A 23,539-nucleotide genomic window follows, 5' to 3' on the forward strand; every position below is an offset into this window, starting at 1 on the left:
AATGCTTCTGGGAGCCATTATTATGGGAGAAGGGGGTTAGTTTTTCCCAGAAACTAAGGTGGCTGATCCCCTCTCCTCCTAACCCCAAGCGGAAGCCCCTGAATAAATAATTTCAAGGAGAATTCTGCACGGATGCCATCAGCCTCCGATATTTCCCATTGGCTTATCCCAGCCCTCCATCACTGGCCTTTCCTCAGGGACACAGGCTCTGTGCTTGCCTGACCCTTGAGCAGGCTGTGTTCTGTGTTGCAGTTTGCCTGCTTGAGTGGTTCCTTTTCATTCTGGACACCATCTGCTGGTATATACTAATTTCCAAGTCAGGCGCTGCCCTTTCACCAGGCGAGTGCATAGCAGTGGAGTGATTTGTGTTAGGGATGGAGGGAAGTCTGCAGTTCCCTCAGTCCGCTAGCAAGGCAGCATGGCTGTCATAGAATCAAAGGACTGGAAGGGACCTTGAGAGGTCAGCTAATCCAGTCCTCTGCACTCATGGCGGGACTAAGTATTATCCAGACCACTGGTTCCCAAACTGGGGGGCGTGGCCCCCTGGGGAGGTATGAAGAAATTCAACGGGGAGCGCAAGGCTGCCCAGCCCTTGAGCCCCGGTCAGGGAGGCGAGCCCCCGGCCCCTCCCTTTCTGTCCCCCCCCTCCCGTTCTGTCCCCCCCCTCCCCTGAAGCCATGCCTCCACACGGGCAGCACAGCTTGTGCCTGCCCACCTCCCAGGCTTTCCAATAAGCCAGTCCCGCCCAGGGTGGCCAGACAGCAAGTGTGAAAAATTGGGATGGAGGTGGGGGGTAATAGGAGCCTATATAAGAAAAAGACCCCAAAATCAGGACATCTGGTCACCCTAGTCCTGCCACCCTGAGCGGCCTGGTAAGGCGGGGGGGGGGNTCATTTGGTGACCCCTAGTTCTTGTATTATGGGAATAGGATTAATCTTTAATTCCTGGAGACTCCAGGACAATCCTGGAGGGTTGTCACCCCATCACCCACAGGTGATATGGTCCTTGTCCTTTATCATTTTCCTATATGAGTTCATTCGAGAGCATAGTGATTGTTTGGTTTCACCCACATAGTTGTGATTGGGGCACTTAGTGCACTGCATGAGGTACGCTACATAGTATCATAGAACTGGAAGGGACCTCAAGAAGTTATCTACTCCAGTCCTCTGCACTCAAGGCAGGACTAAGTCATAGCTAGACCATTCCTGACAGGTGTCTGTCTAGCCTGCTCTTCAAAATCTCCAATGATGGAGATTCCACAACCTCCCTAGGCAATTTATTTCAGTGCTTAACCACCCTGGCAGTTAGGACGTTTTTCCTAATGTCCAACCTAAACCTCCCTTGCTGCAGTTTAAGCCCATTGCTTCTTGTCCTAGCCTCAGGAGGTTAAGGAGAACAATTTTTCTCTCTTCTCCTTATAACCTTTTATGTACTTGAAAACTATTAGAATGTCCCCCCTCAGTCTTCTCTTTTCGAGACTAAAGAAACACAATTTTCAGATCAACCTTACCCAGTTGCACCATGGGCACTGGCCCTGCAGGGGAGCACGCAATTTGTAGGGTTCGTTACAGCTCTCCACCAGATCCATCCGGCTCCTGAGTGACCCAGGCATCAGGAAAGGAGAGTGACATAATCAGCAGGCCTGATGAGCCTCTTGACAGCGCTAAGAAATAAAAGGACTTTACACCTTCCTTGAGGAAACTCCCCCCTTAGGTCAATTCACATGCCCTGCAGAATTAGCTGCTCCAGTCTTCTCTGCCTGTCAAAGCACAACATGTGGAATACCCATTGTAGGGAACAGTCCTGCACTGGCCCAGGCGGATGGATGAGATGTGACCTAGTTCTTATGACTCCATGTCGTTGCTTTCCTGGCCAAGGAGAAACTTTCCAGCAATAAATAAGGATTTCACATTCAGGGCCAGCTCCAGCTTTTCTGCCGCCCCAAGCAAAAAAGCCGATCGGCGGCACTTAATTCTTCGGCGGCAGTTCAGTGGCGGGTCCTTCACTCCCTCTCGGCCTCTTCAGCGGCACTTCATTGGCAGCCCAAAGAGAAAGAGAGGGACCCCCTGCCGAAGACCCGGACGTGCTGCTCCAATACTGGACGGAGTGCCGCCTCTTTTCATTGGCCGCCTCAAGCACCTGCTTCCTTTGCTGGAGCCTGGAGCTGGCCCTGTTCACATTGTTATCCTAAGCAGAAATATTCGTTGCATGTGCAAAACCCCTCCCGCTCGTCTGCCCACCATACTGGCTCCTCCTCGCGGGATGATTTGCAGATTCCACAATGGTGTAAAATCCAATCTCATTTCCAAGGTGTGAGGTGGTGAAATCATTCATGTTCTTTAGGAAGTGTGGCCTAGTGGGAAGAGCAGGGGCCTGCACATCCAGACTCCTGTAATATAGCGGCTCGGCCACTAAGCCGTAGTGCAACTTTGGGGGAAATTTTCCAAAGTGGCCTCTGGCTTTGTGTGCCTGGCTTGAGAGACTTGAGCCTGGGTTTTGAAGGTGCTGAGCAACTACAGCTCCAGGTGATGCCAATGGGAGCCTTGGGTGCTCGGTTCCTCTTAAAATCAACCCTAGCTTATCTAACGCTGGGCATCCAAAAATCAAGGTCCCTCCGCACCCCAAATAACAGCTACTCTTGCAAACACAGGCCCGCTGAGTGCCTCAGTTTCCTCTCACCGGGTCCTTTGAGATCTGTGAGTGAACCAGGAGCGGAAGAGCGTGTGTGCAAGGGACAGAGAGAGCCCTGTGAAGGACACCAGTGACTGACACCCCATTATGACCCAGGCCTCTTGTTGGCATGGCAGTTCACGCTCCAGAACCATCCTAGCAATATCTGGGCTTCCCATATCTCTGCAGAGACAAAGAACTTTGTGGACACAGAGCATCAAGTCACTCTTCTGAGCCTGGCCAGCTGATAAGGCTGCTTGTTTATGAACAATAGTCCGTGGGGAGAGCGCTTACATCAGGAACACGGCGTGCCAGCTCCCCTGGCATACACACTTGAGCCGCTGCCCAATGAGTCATCACCTCTCCTGTCTTCCCCCTCATTTAATGTCATCAATGCCAGGAGAGAAGCGGGCGCGGGTGTTTCATTGAGATGCAGGAGTGAATTGTATCATTTCCCTGCCAGGGGCCAGTGAGTGGATTTCTTCCATTGCCTCTGGGGACTTTGGCAGGAAGAGCCACAATAAACAGGAGCAGAGAGTGAGCTCAGCTCGTGGGGGAGGCAACTCCTCAGATGCATGTCCAGAAACAGAGAGGAAAATGTAACAACCTTGTGTTAATGTCGTGCTGGGGAGAAGTGCCAGGTTGCCAGGGCCTGGGCTCTGATGTTGTCTGTTTAACGAGACAGCAGATCCAGCCCAGGCACAAGCAGTGCAGGTAGAAGCTCTGTGACCCCCACCACCACCACCACTGGGTATGTCCACACCCACCTGGCACAGAAGAACCAGACTGGTTGGCACAGGATCCTTCACAGCCACAAAGGCAGGTGTGAGCCCAGATCTAACACGTGGTTTCGGGAGCAAGGCTGAGGAGCAGGACACCCAGGCACCCTGATCCCAGAGGGCCCCGTGAGCACCTGCTCATTCGCAGCTCAGGAGATCTGCAGCGAATTATGACAGAAGGATCAAACCTCTTGCTTCTGCCCCCCTGCGCTTTGCTTTCTGACTCAGCCATGGGTCATCACACGTAGGGCACAATGGGTCCCCCAGCTGCCAAGTGCAAATGTTCAGGTCAGGGATGGGGAGGTGGAGAGACTGGTTGACAAACGTGGATATTATCCACCAAAATCCAATCTGCCCTGGGGTTGAGCGACACTCAGCCAAACGATCTGCCTTTCATTGTCCTGGTGCTTTCAGCAGCTTTGCAGGTTTAGGTGCCACGGACTGAGAGGCCACCGATCACCCTGCAAATGGAAAGCACTGTACTACCTCCTCTTTAACTCACCTCACCTGATTTATGCACCCCAGAGCAATGACATATACAGATTGCAGTCTGAGTCCTGGGCAAACAAAGCTGTTTGAAAGCACTACATATGCCAAGACTTTCATGCCATGACACCAAAACTGTATATGCGGACATAGACAGCCTTGTGTTCAAGGCATTCATTTAGGACTCAGGTGCTCTGGGTTCAAGTCCCAATCCTGCCACAAATTCCCTGCATGACCTTGGGTAAGTCACTTAACCTCTCTGTTCCTCAGCTTAGCCATTTATTAGCTCTCTAAAGGGGAGCATAGCAAGGCTGAATTCCTGGTTTTGTAAATCACATGGACAGCCTCCGATCAAAGGTGGTGGAGAAATGCAAAGTCTTGCTGTTATTTACTAGGAATAGATGCCTCTTTTTGACCCAAGTTTGGAGCCCTGGGCATGCCCAAGCTGAGAACAGAAATTGCTTCTGGAGTCAGCTTTGCTTTGACACAATCTTGCTTCTTTACAAGGAATAACTGAAGTCCTGCTGCTCTGAATGCAGGAGGAACCAAAGGCAAAAAGAGCAATTTCTTAGTCTCTTTTCAGCCCAGCTCCAGAACCTCTCTCTATGGCTACGTCTACACACATCATGTTATGTCGGTATAACTTATGTCACTCAGGGATGTGAATAAACCACTCCCTGAGCGACATGAGTTATACCGACATAAGTGCTTGGGAAGAGCTTCTCCCACTGCCAGAGCTTCTGCTATTAACGAAGGTGGTTTCATTATGCCAACAGCAGAGCTCTCTCCCTTCAGCATACAGCATCTTCACCAGACACGGTGCAGTTGCATCGGTCCAGCTGTGCCACTGCAGTGCTGTCTGTGTAGACATGCCAGTTTATCTCAGGGTCAAACCATACTTACAGGCTTCTGCTGCTGCTTCAGGTTGTCTCTGTCTCTCTCTGGTTCTGTGTTCAACTTTTCCTCACAGTCCCCCTTCCATCCCCTTATGCAAAACAATACTCAGTAACAAAAACTGCTCTGCCCACACAGTCCAAATCTCTTGGGCGGGTTCACATAACCCTTTTGTCTTAGGTGGGGGACTGTGACTAATTATCCTTATAGTTATGTTAATTGAAGGGTTTTGTTCATACTGATCAATCTTAATGAAGCTTTAATTCAGCCTATACCCAGGTTTCAGCCAGCACATAACAGTATTTTGAACCCTGAAGGTACGGCAGGTGAGGACCACCTAATCCAAGTCCAATAAAAGAATCCCGCAGAGCTCCATGGGCCTCCCCAGATTCAAAAGCATCTTCCACACACCAGGTGTCCCACAGGTAGCAGTGAGCTACTGCGACTGTGTCTGGTGTGGTGAAAGCCCTGATCTGACCAGCAATAGCTCCACCCAGCCCAGCCATGGATATTTGCAGCCCAGGCCCTCTCCAGGTGCCACACTCTGCTCTCTAACAGGTCGGCTTGGCAGATATCCTAGCCCATAACAGCTGCTTTGCCCTCCCCGTCTCAGTAACACATTTCCCAGCATTTGGCCTGTGGGTTTAGCCCTGCCCGGCTCTGACCCAGCGTGGGAAATGCCGATTGGGTTACAGGCCCTTTCAAGCCCAGCCAGCCCAGCTGCTGCTCTGCAGCTGTGTGTGCATGCCGGGCCTGGCTCTGAGAGGCAAGGCGCGCACAGGCCACTTTCCCAGCAAGGAGAAGGGGAGCAGGTGGACGAAGATCAGTGTCCCAGGGAGCACGTGCAGCCATCAGGACAGAGCAGGTGACTGTGGTATACGGGGTGGAACAAACTCTGTGCTCCCAATACCACATCAGCCCCCTTCCATGCACCCACATCCAGCACCTTCCCCTGCCTCTGGCCCTCCCGTACACTCCACCCCACACACAACACTCCATCCACCACATGGCCCTGTCTTCTCAGCACCACCCTCCCAGAGGCCCCGCCTGAGGTACCTGTCTGGTCCCCATCTGCATTAACACACCTTCCCCCGCCCCGCCTCAAAGTCTTCTCCCCACCCACAGCACAACTGCCAAAGAAAAGCTGCAGGCCGGTTCCCAGACACTGACCTTTCCCCTACAGTCTCTGACCAGAGTGTCCTGTGAAAAATTCTTTGGCCCTAATGTCCAGAGGAGTTTGTGTCCCCTCCTCTGCACTGCCTTTGCTCCCGGTACAAAGCCTCCCCCATTCCCCAGGCCCAGCAATGCTCTGGTGTTAAGCCTGGCTCTGACCGGCACTACCCAGGCCAGGTTTGCAGAGAGCAGGAGCCTAATCCCACCAGCTCGGACCTGTGGACCAAAAAGGGCTGGTCTCCCTTTCCCCCATGCATTGTCCATCTGGGTCATTCCAGGGCTACTGCTCCCCTTGGGATGGGTATAAGCACTCGGCCTGCTGGAATGCCACACTCTCTCTCCACACAGCGCAGCTGTTGCTGCAGCCGGATGTTGTTTAAACTGCACAGAAAAGGTGAGGAGCCCCAGCTGTGGGGAACACAGCCACCTCGTCTGGCCCCCGGAGACAGCGCAAAATGCTCCTCCAATTACAGTCCTGTTGGATTAATTCCTGCATAACCAACCTTCACTTCAACCTCGCCATTGGCCACTCTTCGCTGCTGCCCAGGAAGCTCCGTTTCTGATCTCTGCTGAGCTGGCCACTCGTGTAAAACTTGATTCCATTCAGGTGCACAGAGAGCCGGCTGTGAGACAGCATCTCCTGGGACCATAACTGGGTCGAATGGTTCACACTAACTTCTAATGTAGGAACTCACTGACCAATCCATTGAAGCGAGGTCAGATTCACCGCCTGATCCCACTAAATGCGCTAAATACTGCCCTTCAGTTATACCCGTGCAAGCCACTCCACTGTGGGCATCTGGGTGGGTAGAATGTGGATTAGATTGTCCTCCCCACCTGCCACCCCTTCAGGGTCCAAAATAGTGTTATGTGCTGGCTGAAACCTGGGTATGGACTGAATTAAAGCCTCATTAAGATTGATGGGTATGAACAAAACCAGTGGTTTTTTTGCTCCTTTCGATTTTCCTCACTAGGATTTAATTTTCACTTTTTAAAGGATGCCTTTTTGCCTCTCACTGCTGCTTCTACTTTGATGTTTAGCCACAGTGGCTCTCTTTTGGTTCTCTTACTATGTGTTTGAATTTGGGGTGTACATTTCAGTTAAGCCTCTATTATGGTGTCTTTAAAAAGTTTCCATGCAGCTTGCAGAGATTTCACTTCTGACACAGTACCCTTTAATTTCTAAAAAAAAAAAAGACGAGGAGTCCTTGTGGCACCTTAGAGACTAACACATTTATTTGGGCATAAGCTTTTGTGGGCTAGAACCCACTTCATCAGATGCATGGAGTAGAAAATACAGTATAGAGGTATAAATATACAGCATATGAAAAGATGGGAGTTGCCTTACCAAGTGGTGGGGTCAGTGCTAACAAGCCAATTCAATTAAGCTGGAAGTGGGCTATTCTCAACACTTGACATGTGTGTTTATACCTCCCTACGTATTTTCCACTCCATGCATCTGATGAAGTGGGTTCTAGCCCACAAAAGCTTGTGCCCAAATAAATGTGTTAGTCTCTAAGGTGCCACAAGGACTCCTCGTTGTTTTTGCTGATACAGATTAACACGGCTACCCCTCTGAAACCTTTAATTTCTGTTTAACTAACCGCCTCATTTTTGTGTAGTTCCCCTTTCTGAAATTAAATGCTACAGTGTTGGGCCGCTTTAGTGTTTTTCCCCCCACAGGGATATTAAATTTAATTATATTATGGTCACTATTACCAAGCAGTCCAGCTACATTTACCTCTTGGACCAGATCCTGTGCTCCGCTTAGGACTAAATCAAGAATTGCCTCTCCTCTGGTTGGTTCCAGGACCAGCTGCTCCAAGAAACCGTCATTTAAGGTGTCATGAAACTTTCTCTCTGCATCCCATCCTGAGGTGACATGTACCCAGTCAATATGGGTACCCAGTCACTCCAGCTGTACTCCAGTGTAAAGGAGCAAGGAGCTGGTCCCATTGTCCAAGGTGCAATCAGTAAGTAAAGCTTGTAAAAGCACTTAGGGACCCATTGAGAATGTGCATTTTTATTACACTGTCATTGCCAGCATTGTCACCTCGTCTTGTTTCGCAACTCAGACCACAATGACGGGGCCAGATGGCTTAATCCCTGGGCTCAGAAAGGCAATATCAATCTGACAAATGTCAACACAAGCTGAGAGCCACCTCCTCTTCCCAGCCAACTGCAATCGCCTCCCAAGCAGCAACCGTCTGCTGGGCAGGGCCAAGCACAGTGGGAATGGGATCAGGCCCTAAAAGGAGCTGTCAGGATTACCCCTTGTCCAGCGTCACTAGCCGGACAACACACTCTCTCTGCAGAAACCCCTCTTGTGCCCTGGGGGCCAGAGCAATCGAGGTCGGGAGGATCTCGCTATCTGTGCAGCTAGCTGGGTCCTCGAGGGCAGGGGACATCACTTTGCAGTGCAGGGTTGGGGTTGAAAAGCCCTGGTGGTTCCAGGGTAACCTCCCTCCCATCCCTCCCCCTCAGCCTGAAAGACCCTGCTTTGATTCCTGGCCAATGCAAGAGCAGATATTACCATTAGATTATGGGGCTTGGACCCTGTCTTCCCATGTGTTTGTATGGGGCCCTGGTCCTGATCGGGGGCAAGCAAAATACAGATCATACGACTCCCCTGGTGGCTGTGGCTGAGTCGAAGGCAGGGCAGCTGGCGACAACAGGGGGTGCTATCCCCTGTGGTAACAGCAGCAGGAGGGGGCAGGGGCTGTGAGTAGGTGATGGCCTTTTTAAAGATAGAGGAAATGCTGAGTGAAAGAGAGAGAGGGGGCGGGGGAAGAGGAAGGGAGGGGAGGGCGTAGGAAAAGTTAGAAACTTAGACTTGCTTCGGTAGCTCCATCACAAGCTGACAATGGCAGAGGGGCAGAAGAAAGGGGCCTTCAAAAAATTCAGTAAGTTGTTGCGGGGAACAAGCCTGGCTGAGCCTCTTGGGCAGAGCTTTAAAGCACGGCGAGGCGGAAGAGGGGGTGGGTGTGTGTGTGTGTGGGAGCTCCCAAGCTGCACCAGTGGAGGACGCAAACGGCCCATATTGTCAGTGGGTTCGTGGCTGCCAGGTTCTCACTGGCCTTTCAGAGCAAGAGCCACTTTTGTTTCACTCTCGGTTGGGCTGATTGGGACGGGGCTGGATTTGCTTTGATGGGGCCGAGCGGGTGTCTAGTCCCACCTCTCACAGGTCGAGGTATACAAAATAATCCACTTGATCAGCCCCTAACTGAACTGACCTGTTGAGCTGGGACCAGTTTGGTTTAATCCAGTGTGAAATCGGGTGCAGAGAGAATTACAGGACAGGTGTTTCTCCTCTCCCCCCGCCTGCCTGCCTCCCAGAGCACCATGGGGGCTCCTGAACCGCCCTTAATCCCGCACCTGGACGGAGCACACAGAACACAGGAGACAGCAGGTGGTTCCCCAGCCATGGGCTGTGGTGGGACTGTGTGGAACAGTAGAGTGAACCCAGACTGACTCCAGTGTGTCTAGGCCAGGGGCAAGCAACCTATGGCACGTGTGCCAAAGGCAGCATGTGAGCTGATTTTCAGTGGCACTCACGCTGCCCGGATCCTAGCCACCAGTCCGGGGGACTCTGCATTTTAATTTAATTTAAATTAAACTTCTAAACATTTTGAAACCTTATTAACTTTACCTACAACAATAGTTTAGTTATATATTATAGACCCCTAGAAAGAGACCTTCTAAAAATGTTAAAATGTATTACCAGCATGCGAAACCTTAAATTAGAGTGAATAATTGAAGACTCGGTACACCACTTCCGAAAGGTTGCCAATCCCTGTTCTAGGCTATGGCTGAAATCCTGGCCTCACTGCAATGGGAGTTTTCCCACCAACTTCACTGGGGCCAGAATCTCACCCTGTGTGCGCACAGGGCTAATGAGCATTTTGGAGTTGGTCTCAGAGGAAACTAATCAGCAGCAGATGTGGGTTGAACTCTCTTCTTTCCCCAAGCCCTGGGGTTTTCCCCAAAGTCCTTAAAGGCAGCTACCCCAGCATAATTTCATTTTCTGCCCCCTCACACACTTCCTTCCCAGCAAGCCTCCCTCACACCTAACTTGCCCTGAGATGATGATGCTAGAATTTAAATTTGCATTTTCCCCATTTCCAAATGCTTGGTGCCCACGCTAAGGCTTTGCATAGAATTGTCCTTCCCCCACAGGATCACTCAATGCTTTGCAAACATGTACTAATCCAGCCTCACAGCACCCCCATCAAGTCAGGATTACCTCTGATTTAGAGACGAGGGAAACTGAGGCTCGGTGGCACGAAGTGATGTCCGTGGCAAAGCTGCATTTACCGCTCGACCATCGTGCGGCACAGCGGTGTTGGATGCACTCTGTCAACAAATCCATCAGTTCCCCATCACTAGGGCCCCCGCCCCAGCTGACAGAGCAGAAAGATGGGCTGGAGGTTAAGGTATTGCACTGGGACTCAGGAGATCTAGGTTCCCTTCTCAGCTCTGCTACAGGCTTCCTGCATGACCCTGGGCAAGTCCCTTAGGGGGAGAGTCCAAAGGCACAAACAACAGTTAGCTTCCCTGCTCCCTTTGACTTGCAGCCTTCCCCTTTCTCTCTCTGTGCTTCAGTGTCCCAGCCTTTGTCTGTTCATAATGGCCAGTGTCAGGGCAGGGACCATCCCACGAAGTGTTTGTCCAGCCCCAGCACAATTTCAGTGGGGGCCTCTAACTGCTACCATAATGCAAATAAACCAGAAAAGTGAGTTAAATCTCTTCTCCTCGTACACTAGCCCCTTCCCTGAAATGGACTAAGAGATTATAGGTGGCTTGACCTAGGAGTGAAAATCAGGCCTGGGAGTCAGGACAACTGGTGTCACTAGTGGTTGTGCCACTTAATTTACTGCCTGACCTTGGGCACATCACTTTCTCTCTTTGTACCTGAGTTTTCCGGCCGGGGGATTGCAAGTCTTGTTTGCCAAATGCTTTGAGATCCTGCAAAAAAAATGGTGGTAGAGAAGGACAAAGCTTTGCATTCATAATGCTACAGCCACGGTTCCATAGATTCTGAGGCCAGAAAGGACGACTGGGACTAGTCTGATTTCCTGCTAACACAGGCCAGAGACTTTCACCTGGTGATTCCTGCCTTGTGTCTTGGCCCCAAACCCTGTAACAGCGCTACACCGAGCTATGCTGCATTGACACAGCACTGGAGCCTCCTAGAAGGTAAACAGCAATCCCAGCGGGAGGCCCAGTTACCTGCTCCTTGAACCATGCGTGTGGCATGCAGAGACAGTAATGCCACAGAAAGAGCACAAGCCTGGTGAGATTGTGTTCTGCCCTCATTTGTGGAGTGCACAAGGAGAAAGGGGGTGTGACCCTGTGCTGCACTACCCTATAGAGCAGAGCTGGGGGAAAAGGGCTGGGGTGTGAAACACAAACTCATCCTGTGAGGGTTATAAATATGACTTCGGTTAACGCTCTGCACTCAGCAGTAGCAGGTGGCAGCTGGGAGATTAAAACGGTGATCGAGAGGGTCTAATTGCTCGCTCGCTTAGCTTAGGAAGTGGGTAGATGAATATCCTTCCCACAGCACATGCTTCTCGCTGAACGCAGGCTGAACTGCTAGCTCTGGAGTGCAAAGGGGCCTCAAACTACTTCAGAGGAAAACACTCACAGACACGGGCACCCACACAGCAACCCAGCCACACACGTACCGACAGACACCCTCACCGTCACATGGTCCCATCCACATAGCAACCCAGCCACACACGTACCCACATACACCCTCATGGTCACACGGTCCCATCCACACAGCAACCCGGCCACATACGTACCGACAGACACACTCACCATCACATGGTCCCATCCACGCAGCAACCCGGCCCCACGGGTACCCACATACACACTTATGGTCCCACTGACACAGCAAACCAACCCCACACATATCTATATGTTCCCATCGACATTAACATCCACTCATGCTCATACTCACACAAACATACACACAGGCACAGGGTCCCCCACACACTGATATACACACATGCTATCACACACACGCAGCTACACCATCTCGCTCGCACTGATATACGCAATCATGGTGCACCATGTACCAAAGACAGACACACATACACTCCCCTCCCGCCTTCAGAAATACAGACACACTCATGGACACCTGCTGCCAAATGCCTGCATACCCATGGGTATTACCAGGTATTACAGATAGCTTTTCAGGCTCTGCCTGGCTGAATGTATGGGCAGCTAGATCTTGGAGAAATGTGGTGCTGTTCTATTTGGAAGCTGATCATATCACAAGGCTGAGTCACTCGCTGACTGAAAGAGTCTGAGGCGCAGGGTGGCTGAAATGCAAACTAGATGTAAAATGCTGTCAGATCAGAACTGTTACATTTCACACCGTGAAGGGGAAGACTAAGCCTTCTTGTGGCCAAGCATGGTGTAGCATCTCTCTCCCTGCCAGGCACCTCCTGCTGACGGTTGCTCCAACACTGTGGTAGTCTGTCCCTTCCGGACTCTGGTTTAACCAATGTGCACAGGCTCCGAGCTGAGCAGACCCTTAAAGTTCTGGATTATTACACACTGTGCAAAGCACACACAAAACCACAATGGTGCAGAGCAGCCCTGGGACCCACAACTGTTCTCACCGGAGGGAGGTGGGGGGCGTGGAAGAAACCTTGCTGAGAAAGACAACAAGAGGAGAGACAAAAAGAACTGCGTTCTGCTAGCGAGAGGCTGTTCTAGGCACAATCACGTCATCACCTCATGCCTCCCTTTCTCCATCCGTGAAATGACGCCCAGATCTGAAGCCTCGGCTCAGCAAAGTGGCAGACTCAGGAACTGAGCCGAGTTCTCCTGAGCCCCATTCCAGCGACCTGGCCATTAGGCCATGCTACCTCACTGAGAACCCAAGGTGCAGGCCAGAGGGGCGTCAGGCTGGCTGGGTCTGACTCTTCTCTCTCAGGGTGCAACTCCACTGAGCTACACCCACGTCAGAGGGGACAACCCCACTGTAGAGACTGCCTTCAGCACCATCTCAATCCCGTTCCAAGAGCCTGTCACCCCCCCACCAAGGAGTAACCCCAGCTCACGATTCCTTTTCCTTTCCAGAGTTCTTTAAGTTCAAAGGCTTTGGGAGCCTGAGCAACATCCCTCGAGCCTTCACCCTCCGGCGAGTGTCTGCCCCTGCCAGCCCCACGGAGAGCCTGCGGGCAGGGACCCTGCATCCCAACAGCTTCCTGGAGGATGCCCTGGAGAGCACTCAGGATGACTTGAACACCATGCCCAAGAGCCCATCCCCCTATGCCAGGTCGTGCGACATGTACAGCCACATGGGGACAATGCCCAGGACCACCCCCAGTGGGGCAGGGAAACGGACCAAGAGCTCCCAAAGCTCCCATAACAGAGGGACCACAGGTGGCAGAGCCCCTGGCACATCCCCACCAACCATTCCAGAGTCAGTGGCTCCCGTTGACCCTGCCCCAGCAGCAGATGCTTCCTCAGGGACTTTGCCATCGAATAACAGCTCCAGCCTGGGTGAGTCAATCACAACAGAGCCCGGGGTGGGATCTGACGCCTTGGGGAACGACCCTCCCCCTGGGCAGGCACCTGGGGGCATGGGAGAGGGACTCGCTGCCAGCCCAGCCCAGGAGCCTATCCAAGCTCCTAGAACTGATTGTACCACAGCAGAGCTGTTGCAAGAGCCCGTCCTGTTGGAAGGAAAAGGAGCAAAGGAGGAGCTGCCGCCAGCCTCCTGGGAGAGCCGGCAAGGGAGGTAAGACACAGCATGAGCATGCTCAACTACTCCAGTGCACCCTTGTTCTGCTGCTGAATGAGAGCTCAAGCCTGCAGGGTGCGGAGGACTCTGGCCCCAACCCAGCAAAGCATTTAAGCACCTGAATGGTCCTGGACTAAGCACATGCTCAAAATCGAGTGCATGCTGAAGTGCTTGGCTAGATCAGGGCCAGAGTGCTCAGCACCTTGCAGGATCGAGCCCCTCTGAGGCATCCCCTCAGGCCAACTTCCTGTGTATTTAGTGACGGATTTTCTCCGGAGGTGATGATAACACTGTATTCTGTCCGCCCAGCACTTGCCAGCTATTTCCCAACCCCCACCTTTCACACACCCCTGGAGAACAGGATGGTATTATTCTCATTTTACCAACAAGGGAAACTGAGCCACAAAGAGGCAAAGTGACTGCCCCCAGGTCATAAAGCTAGCCTAGAATCCAGGAGGCTGGTTGCCCAGTCCTGGGTGCTAGCCCCTAGGCAACACTCCCTCACACAGACACCTGGGAAAGTGTGGCTGCTTATTAGAACCTCTTGCATCCTCCGCCTGGGGTTGGCGGCTTCATGAGAACAAGCTTCCCGTGGGACTTCTGGTCTTTCCTGCTTCCGGTTGGGACGGAAACGTCTCAGGCAGCCTGGTTTAGCTCGGCCTTCCCATTGCCTTGTTCTCAGTTTAGTTTTAAGTCGTGGCTTTGTCAGTTTGATCCACAAGAGAAATACACCAGGAGCTGGGGGCGCTGTGTCTGGGAGCACAGCTGGAATGGGGGAGTGGGATTTGGAGAGCTCCATTGCTCTGCACTATCCTTTTCTCCTTCCTTTCTCTCTCCCCCTCCCTCTCCTCCTGGGAGGGGAGTGTCACTTTCATAACGTCCCCACTCTCTGGTTCAGCCAACATACACTTGCAGCTGCTGCGGGGTTTCTCAAACTCCAGAGGCCCGTGACTCCCAGAGGACAGCGCTGTCCCTGGGCTTCACCCCAGTGCCTCTCAGCTCCACCACTGATGGTTAGAGCCCAGGTGGACGCTGTAAAGGAGGCCTCTGCTTGGGAACGCGCTTGGAATGTGGGGAGGGGATGAGCTGGGCCAGGGGGGCGGCTGCCGGGAGTTACAGCTGGGACTGGCTGGCCCTCGCCATGCTTTTGTGATGACATGCATCTGACAAAGCGGGTATTCACCCATGAAAGCTCATGCTCCAAAACATCTGTTAGTCTATAAGGTGCAACAGGATTCTTTGCTGCTTTTGTAGGATCTTGTCAGCCTGGCCCGCAAAGCCCTAAAGGACAGCAACCCCCTGCCCTTCAATTTCAGCCCCTGCCTGTGGAGCCTCCCTCACCTTTAACTCAGCCCAAAGAGGTGACCTCCTAATAAGAGCTGCACTATGCCTTGGCTTCTCCACTTTTGAGGGCTGGCTGCACTGAGACCATCTGATCCCGCTACACATGCCCATGAACACTCATGCACACACATGCCTGTGAACGCACATGCCTGTGAACACATGCATGCACTGAAACGCTGGGATCTACAACCACAGCCTACGGGCGTGAGCCAGCTCCCTTCTCCCTGGGAGCTGGGCTCTCTTGCCTTGCTAGGCTCTGGCTGCTCCCCTGCAACTCCCCGAAGCCCAGCCATAGGGTGCAGCTTGCAGGGGGAACACAACCCAGCCCAACTGCAGCAGGAGGTCCCAGCCCTTCACAGGATCCATCTCTTTCGCATAAACACCACCCTCCCAGGGCCTCCACTCAGCGTCCCCTGTCTACGGCAGAACGGGATGCCACCCAAGTCGGGTGCCAGGGAGGGAGGCCTATGTGGGCATGACACAAGGGGCACTGTCCTTGGTTTAGGGGATTCAGCCCCACTGCTTGTCTCTAACTCAGAAGCCATCCCTGGAACTGGGTTTGCTTGTTCAAAGGGTTCTGAGCTCCAATCTGAGGGGTTTGTGCTGCCGCCCGCGGGTCCTTGCAGTATCTGGAGGCAGCTGATGTCCCAGGCTCCTGGTGTCAAGTCAATGGAGAGACACTGGTTTACACCAGCTCCTTCTCCGGCCCATTGCTTCTCCTACTTGAGCCAGGCCTGATTCTGTTGTGCCGGTTTGACACCAGTGCGGCGCCGGAGTCACTCCGGATTCCCAGGCGCCAGGGCCGGTCTCGTTCCCAGGGCTCTGGGGTTTGTTTGCTCAGGCGGTGTGCGGTAGGGAAGGGGCTGCCAGGAGCATGGGAATGGGGAGGAATTTCTCCCAGCTGTGGGAGCCCGCTCTCTGCCCCGGCCCGGCGAGGGGGCAGGGCCAGAGGCAGCGGGGCGGGCCGGGCCGGCTCAGCCCTCCCCAAGTTCAGCGCTCGCAGGGGGCCGCGCTCAAACTTCCCCTCCGGCCGGCGGGTGCGAGCGGCGGGCTCGGGGCGCAGGCGGCCGGCACCGATGACCGAGGTGGGCAGGAGGCCCCACGGGCTGGGCCATGGCAGGTGAGCGTGTCCCGTGGGCAGGGGCGGAGGAGGGGGCTGCAAACCGCAGCGCAAAGCCCCCCCCCCCCGGGGGGCGGGTCGGTCCTGAGAGGGGCCCGGGCTCTTGCGAGGGCCCTGCGTGTCCCCCCCCCCCACGGGGCAGGAGGTTCGCTCGTGGGAAGCACAGACCCATGGGGGGCAGCCCCTGGCGGGCCGGGCTGTGGGGCGCTGGCCTGGGGTGAGGTCACCCTGGCACCAAGCCCTGCCTGGCTCCCTGCCCAGAGCTTAGGCGCTTGGCAAAGCCCCGTGTGGAGCTGCGTGGGGTGGGGGCTGCCCTGCAGACAGACCCCCCACACACACACACTCCCTAGGGTGGCCAGCCAGAAGGGGGAACTTGAGACCTTTTCGGCTGCAGCCCCATCCCTTCGCCTGCCAGGGTTTGCTGTGACCCTGGCCGGGCCCAGCCAGGGAGGGGGCTACAGGGACCTGCACAGCTGGGAGCAGAGGCTGCTGGCCCCGGGATTCGGGCTAGGAACGGATCCGAGCAGGCAGACAGGAGAATTCCCCAGCACTAGCCACTGACATGGCCAGGATACGGCCCAGTGGGGTCCCTTTGACATTAAAGGCAAAAGTCGCTTTAACTTAAACAAGACAAGGATCTGGGCCGAGCTAGTTAGTGCTGACTAGCCTTGCAGGTCTGACTAGTCCCAGTTTCCCCAGGAAACTGGGGCACGTCGCAGTTTCAATGACTCTGCCCAATATCTTAGGTAAGGTGGCGGCAGCGCGGTATGAGGCAGGAATTCTTGTCACTCAGCGTTTCATGCCACTAGAGCCCATTGCCAGGGCAGGGAGAGGGGTGAGCCAGTGTGACGGGAGAAGCTGCTGGGCTCCTTAGGTTGCTGTCAGTGTGGGGAATACGGGAGAGCAGGATGTAGGGCGAGTGGGAGCATCTCGCTGTCTCATGAGCTGGGCATGTGCAGGGCTGGTCATGGAAACACCGGACTCTTCAGTGCCTCCCCTGAGTGCACAAAGCCTGGTGTTATCCACAAGGCCACTGGCGTGGTGCTGCAGCTGGGCCCTGGCTGAGGACGCAGAGGAAGATGTTCCATAGACAACTGCAGCTGGAGCTTCCCCCTGCCCCGGCTTTTTGGAATGTCTCACTTCCCCAGTGAAGGGGAGAGGAGGCCAGGGATACCTGGCTGTGCCGGGCTGTCCCTACCCTGGGATACCAAAGGCACCTTTCCCCTGTGCTGGCTGATGCTAGCTAGGAGCTCAGCTGTAAGGTGAACCCTCCAGCTGTAACTCACCCCATTGTCCTTCAGTATTGCACCAGACAGTCCATGATTTAATGCACTGATCTGAGCTCACTGCAGCATCTAAGCTCCAGGATACAAGCTACGGCAGACAGTACAGGAAGGAATGGTACCCGCTACCTACCCGCAGCACTGCCACTAGAGCTTAATACTGCCACACCCCTTGTTAGTGCAGGTGTGATCGCCCCTAGCTTTAGCACTGGACCCTAATCTTGACCTACGGCACCTCCTGCTGCTCCTCTCAGGGGGCCATGCTCTGCTCTGCCAGTGCACCTCCATCCTGCCCTGCAGCAGCCCCTGCTGTTCTGATTCTGGCCCCCTCCTGAGTGGTGTCCAACTGTGGCACAGTTCTGCAGTGTGGACAAAGGTTCACCGAGCGTTAGGCTGTGACCATCATTCTTGCGTAATCTGTGATCAGATCAGAGGAGAAAGGTTGGTGCGTTAAGCAGGTGTGGCAAGTGGAATGCAGTTTCCAGACAGGTCTTCCTGTAGTTCCGTAGCTAGGAATAGTGATGCTCTCCTTCGAGCCCATATGCCCAAAGTTCCTACTTCCCAAGTGTCATCTTCAAGCACCCATGTGACATGAGGCAGCTCCATATTTTGGATCCATCTCTGCTCCCAGTACGCTGAGGCTGCAGCCAAGGATTTGTCAGTCATGCTGGGTTCTAGAGCTCACCTTGAAGCATTCCCACCAGAAGGAAGCCCAGGAAGGCTGCTGATCAGGAAAATTCTCCATCCTACGTGGATCACCTCCACTCCTTGCTCTTGCACCAGGGGCAAGACACCATCCAGAAAAGTTCAGGCTGTCCCCAGCATGCGTGTGGGCCCTGCTTTGGTATGCTGTGGGAAGCTGAAGCATTCACAATAATGGAGCAAATGCAGCTTCCTGAACTGGAGGAGCGACTGCAGTGAGTCCACCTTCTTCTTGGAGCAAGTGGTGCTGAAAGAGGATGCAGGGGGTGAAAGCCTCCGGGCTGCTACCTGTGGCATTAGAGAGCCACAATCCATTCCTATGGGAGCACAAAGGGGACTGCAAACTGCTAGGCAAAGCCTTTCAGAAGCTTCCCGAAGACTGATCCAGGCGTGAATGTCACTGGGGCCAGCATGTTTTCTTTACAAGAAACCAGCTGCCTGGTGAGACCATGGACTGGTGTGTTACAAGACACATGTAACAAAATCCTGAATGTGAACTGTGACCAGATGGACGAATTAGAGACCGAATTATTCATGCTGGAATTGACAAGCAGCAAAAAAGGAGGTTACTGGAAGAAACGGACTTGACTTTATGAGAAGAGTGGATATGCACAGGGCTAGTGAAAACTGCTTGCCCGAGGAAAGCGATAGCACGCAGTTAACTAGCCCCCTGCAGAAGCTGTATTGAAATACAAAATCCCTGGTACAAATACATAGAACTTTTCATTAATGAATCTTAAAGTGCATTATAAAGGAGGCAATGAGCGTTATTCCCATTTTCATTGATGGGGAAACCGAGGCACTCAATAGTAAAGTGACTTGGCCAGGGTCACCCAGCCAGCCAGTAGCAGAGTCTCCCGTGTTCCAGTCCAATGCCCTGTCCATTGGAGCATGCCGCAGAGCAGAAGAGGAACACACAATGTTGAGAATACTCTTTAGCTGTGAAATGAAGGTGAGGCAAGGAGCGGCTCGTAGCTGGAGCACCTGGACGTGGGGAAAAGCAAGGAGCTGCAGCAGGAGCCATTGGAAGTAAATATGAATCAATTTTGGAACCAACGGTGCCATGCTGAGAGGCTAAACCCAACACACCTCAACCTTCCGCTGACTGGCATCCCTGTGAGCGTGGGGGCAGTGCCACTGAGCCTGCCCCTCCCTCCTGCAAGGCATTTCAGGCCAGTAGGAAGGGGCTCCCGGGGCGCAGGGACTCATTCCAAAAGGAGCGCTGGAATTTCTCCCAGGCACTTTGACAGGCTTCAAGAATGTTTGAGTCGCGTTCAAGAATCCTCCAGCCATTCAGTCGCACAGCTCGCTGCATATTGAGACCGCTAGCATCCCTCTGCCTCTCCCAGGGCCAAGGCACAGGCATTGCATCTGCTTACAGTTAGGAGAAGGGGTTATTTATAGTGGTTTCATTCTTCCCCAGCGCTGAGTAGAAGTGGGGGCTCTCTGGCACCGTATGCTGGGATGTGAATATTGCAGTTCATTAGCCACAGGCCCTAATGGCTTTGCAGAGCACTGGAGGAGCTTGCAAGACCCTCCTAAATTCCACTTCCCAGCTGCTCTCATGCTCCCAATTTCCTGCCTGGAGTCTCCCTTCCCCCACCCTTTTGTTTTTTCTCACAGATTCCCACACCCCAGCCGGTCTCTCTCTGACCCGGCACCTCTAGAGGCCAGCTCGCAGCTGCTGCAGGGAGGGGGCAGATTTGTAGAAACCCCACCAGCCCAGGCCCAGCCTTGCCCTGACATCCTGGAGTCACCTGGAAAATGCCAGCTGGGCTGGCAGCGAGAAGGGAAACGTCCTCTCCTGCTTGTGGCTGTGCCTTCTTCCAGGAGCGTTATCCACAGCTCACTCCTGCTCCAGCTTCCGAGGGAAACCAGCCCGTGAACTGAGGCTTTCTCTAGGGCACTGTGGCAAGCTGGGTGGATGGCGCTAGTCCCCAATAACCTGCTAGGGTGCTGCTGCTGGGTCAGTAGGGAAATCCTTGCTCAATCACGGCCTGACATATTACTGTGGCTCTTTGGCAATGTACATTGGTAAATTCTAGCTCTCTCTCAGGCTCAGGTTGGCCACCCCTGCACTAGATGCTAGGCTGCTGCAGGAGCTCAAATGCCCTGCTCTGGGGCTGCTCTAACTTACGGTAGCCTCCTGAGGGCAGCATTGCAGTCCGGAACCCTGCACCACACACCTGCTATGCTGGGCCCTGGGCGGGGAGGCAGCGTAGGGCCCTGTGCTGCTTTTGCACCCATAGAATTCTTCCTAGACCTTGCAGCTCCTCATACACCTTCAACGCAGCACAGAGAGGCAGGGGCTAGACCTGGCCCCAGCTTTTACAATGGGCACTTCCCAGCTGATTGCAAGGGGCGGGGGGTGTCTCTACAGCACATGTCTGTTTGCTTTCTACCCGCACATACAGTTAAGGAGCCTGATGTCCCAGAGGGAGGTTCTGGCACTGTGGATGCCTAAGGCAGGACTCCACCAATGATTTTTCCTGGTTGTTATTGTTCCGACACTCATAAGATGATACTCTTTAAAAATTAAACCACTAAGTTTCCATATGGAATGCCTCGGTGCTTCTCCTGGTTACTGGTCCCGTCTGCAGAAAGAGGGGGAGCTGACCTCTCTCGCTGCTGTGGCGCAAAGAGCGTTATCGTTTATTTTTTAAAGATTAAAATGGCCGCCCCCTGGGCCCAGCTCAGTGAGTCTGATTGGGATTAAAAGCTCCAGCCTTTCGGATAACTCCTTGGTTTGCTGGAGGTGGGAGGGGAATCTGGAGCTGCATTTTACTGACTAACAGAAGTGTGGCTCCATACAGGCAAAGATGCAAAGGCCATGCACGGATCCTGTCAAGATGCAAGGGTCATGCATGGACTGTGCCCTTAATGAGTTGTTCTCCTCCCTTAAACCTCCGATAACTGATCCTGTCGTGCCTTGCACCTGCCGCACGGGCAGCTAAAACCAACAGTCTGTTTGTCCCAGAACTTCTAACTAACAAGGATCATACTTGGTGAGAAACACTGGCAGTGGTAGAGCAGAGTATCAGTGTGCCCTGGGGGCCACGTTGCCACCTTCCAAAGTAACTCCCAGCAACATGCTTCAGAGCTGTCAGGCCACTGCCCTTGACCAGCTGGAATCCTTAATAACCTGCTGTTTCCCAATTGATCACTAGTTGGTGCCAGACAGTGATTTGCAGAGGAAAATTAAACTGGAAGCAGCAGTGAGTCCCAGGCCATGGCTGCACTCTAGAGCCCATGCAGACATAGACGCCCCTATAGACACAGAAGGAGTTTTTCGGTGGGTATAGGAACACCACCTCCCCAAACACCGTTAGCTACAGTGACAGAAGCACGCTTCTGTCAGCACAGCTACATTGGTCAGGAGTGTATGTTTTCATACCCCAACCCCCATAGCTACACTGATGGAAGTTTTAAACATAAGCAAAGCCAGAGAGTTTATATGGCACATCCCACACCTTGCAGCTGTGTTACCTTGTGCTGTGACCCTGACAGCCCTGACAAGCTAAGGCCAGTTGCAATAGCTCAGGACTTGGATGGGAGACCCCTAAAGAGACCTCCAGAAGTGGGGTTGAGGGTGTTCTTTGTTACCTACCCAGTCCTCCAGCACGATGTTAGGGGTTGTTGGAGGTGCCATCTTTTGGGTAAGAAACTAAACTGACATTTTGATTTAATTTTTTACAGTGCTAAGCCCCTGCTGCTGGTAAGAACTGAGGTACTGACTCCAATATCCTGGCCAAATTCCCACTCAGGTCATCATATTCCATGCCCCTAAACTACCCCTGCCATTTCAACTGACTATGGCAGGGGTAGGCAACCTATGGTACGCATGCCAAAGGCGGCACGTGAGCTGATTTTCAGTGGCACTCACGCTGCCTGGATCCTGGCCACCTATCTGGGGGGGCTCTGCATTTTAATTTAACTTTAAATGAAGCTTCTTAAACATTTTAAAAACCGTATTTACTTTACATATAACAATAGTTTAGTTATATATTACAGACTTATAGATGGAGACCTTCTAAAAACGTTAAAAAATGTATGACTGGCGCAAGGAACCTTAAATCAGAGTGAATAGTGAAGACTCGGCACACCACTTCTGAAAGGTTGCCAACCCCTGGGATACAGCATTCTGCTTCACTTAGCCTAAGCTTGTAGGCTGTTGCCATGAGCTGTTAAACAGCAGCAGCAATTTTACACCCCAAAGGTGGAAGCACTTTCATAGGGGGTGATGTCAGGGCCGGCTCCAGCATTTTTGCTACCCCAAGCAGCGGGGGGTGGGGGGGAAGGCCACGATAAAAAAGCCATGATCGGCAACACTTTGGTGGCAGCTCTGCCGCCACTGCTTCATTCTTTGGTGGCAATTCAGCACCAGGTCCTTCGCTCCGAGAGGGACCTGCCGCCGAAGAGCCGGACGTGAGGCCCTCTCCATTGGCCAACCCAGGCACCTGCTTGCTGCACTGGTGCCTGGAGCCAGCCCTGGGTGATGTGCCTAAGCATCCGTTACAAGAGCATAACTACAGCATCTGGTGGCAATTTAAAGACTAACAGATTTATTTGGGCATAAGCTTTCATGAGTAAAGAAGAAGTGAGGTTTTTTACCCATGAAAGCTTATGCCCAAGTAAATCTTAGTCTTTAAGGTGCCACCAAACTCCTTGTTGTTTTTGTAGCTCCAGACTAACACGGCTCCCTCCTGATACTTTACAGCATCCGGGAATCCGTCACACAGTTACCAATTTGGAGGTTTTGGGTGTGAAGGTTTAAGATTCACGGGGGTAACTTCCTCATGTGTTGGCAGGGCTGGGGCTTTTCTCTGAGTGCAGCCTCACCCAGACAGCAGTGCACTGAGTCACACCCGAATGGTTTCTTTTTGCAGCCATAAGGGCAAGGATCTTCAGTGAATGTTTCAGTTGTACAGGAGTACACCGGGCCAGTAAAGAAGTGTTAATTATGGGCTGTTAGCCAGCAGGGCTCAGTCCCCATCCTACTCACTGATTAATTCGTTAGGTATTTAAGCAAATACTCCCTCCCAGGGCAACTGTTCTGTCAAGGGTCCAGTTACGGATGGGAAGGAGGGAGTATCCTATCTCTCTAGCCAGCACAGAGCCTGATCCTGTACCACTGATGTTAAGGAGAACAGGATCCAGCCCTTGCTGCATGCTCGTCACAAAACCTGCAAATACCCATCTCTGCGCCCCTCTCCTGCTAGCTGTCCCATCAGGCCAAGCAGAAACAGGCTGTAGCCGAGAAAGCAGATTGGCCTGTGGGGCTAAATCCTTGCAGGGCACGGTGTAGAAAGAGACGGGGGGGGGGGGG

General features: G+C 53.1%; 1 protein-coding gene across 2 annotated transcripts in view; it reads left to right on the forward strand.

Annotated features, from left to right (window-relative positions):
• Positions 1 to 8,822: 8,822 nt before the first annotated feature.
• Positions 8,823 to 23,539, forward strand: part of SH2D3C (SH2 domain containing 3C) — a 51,082-nt gene continuing 36,365 nt past the window's right edge. Inside the window, exons 1-2 of one of the 2 annotated variants that reach the window (XM_032797913.2) lie at positions 8,823 to 8,905; positions 13,098 to 13,761. In XM_032797913.2, coding sequence (XP_032653804.1) covers positions 8,866 to 8,905; positions 13,098 to 13,761 — 704 coding nt within the window. In that variant the 5' untranslated portion in view covers positions 8,823 to 8,865. Of the gene's footprint in view, positions 8,906 to 13,097; positions 13,762 to 16,151; positions 16,229 to 23,539 lie in introns of those variants that run through there. The other variant, XM_032797914.2, reaches the window with a different exon arrangement.

This window comes from Chelonoidis abingdonii, chromosome 24 (genome assembly GCF_003597395.2).
Source record: "Chelonoidis abingdonii isolate Lonesome George chromosome 24, CheloAbing_2.0, whole genome shotgun sequence".
NCBI classification, from domain to species: domain Eukaryota; kingdom Metazoa; phylum Chordata; order Testudines; family Testudinidae; genus Chelonoidis; species Chelonoidis abingdonii.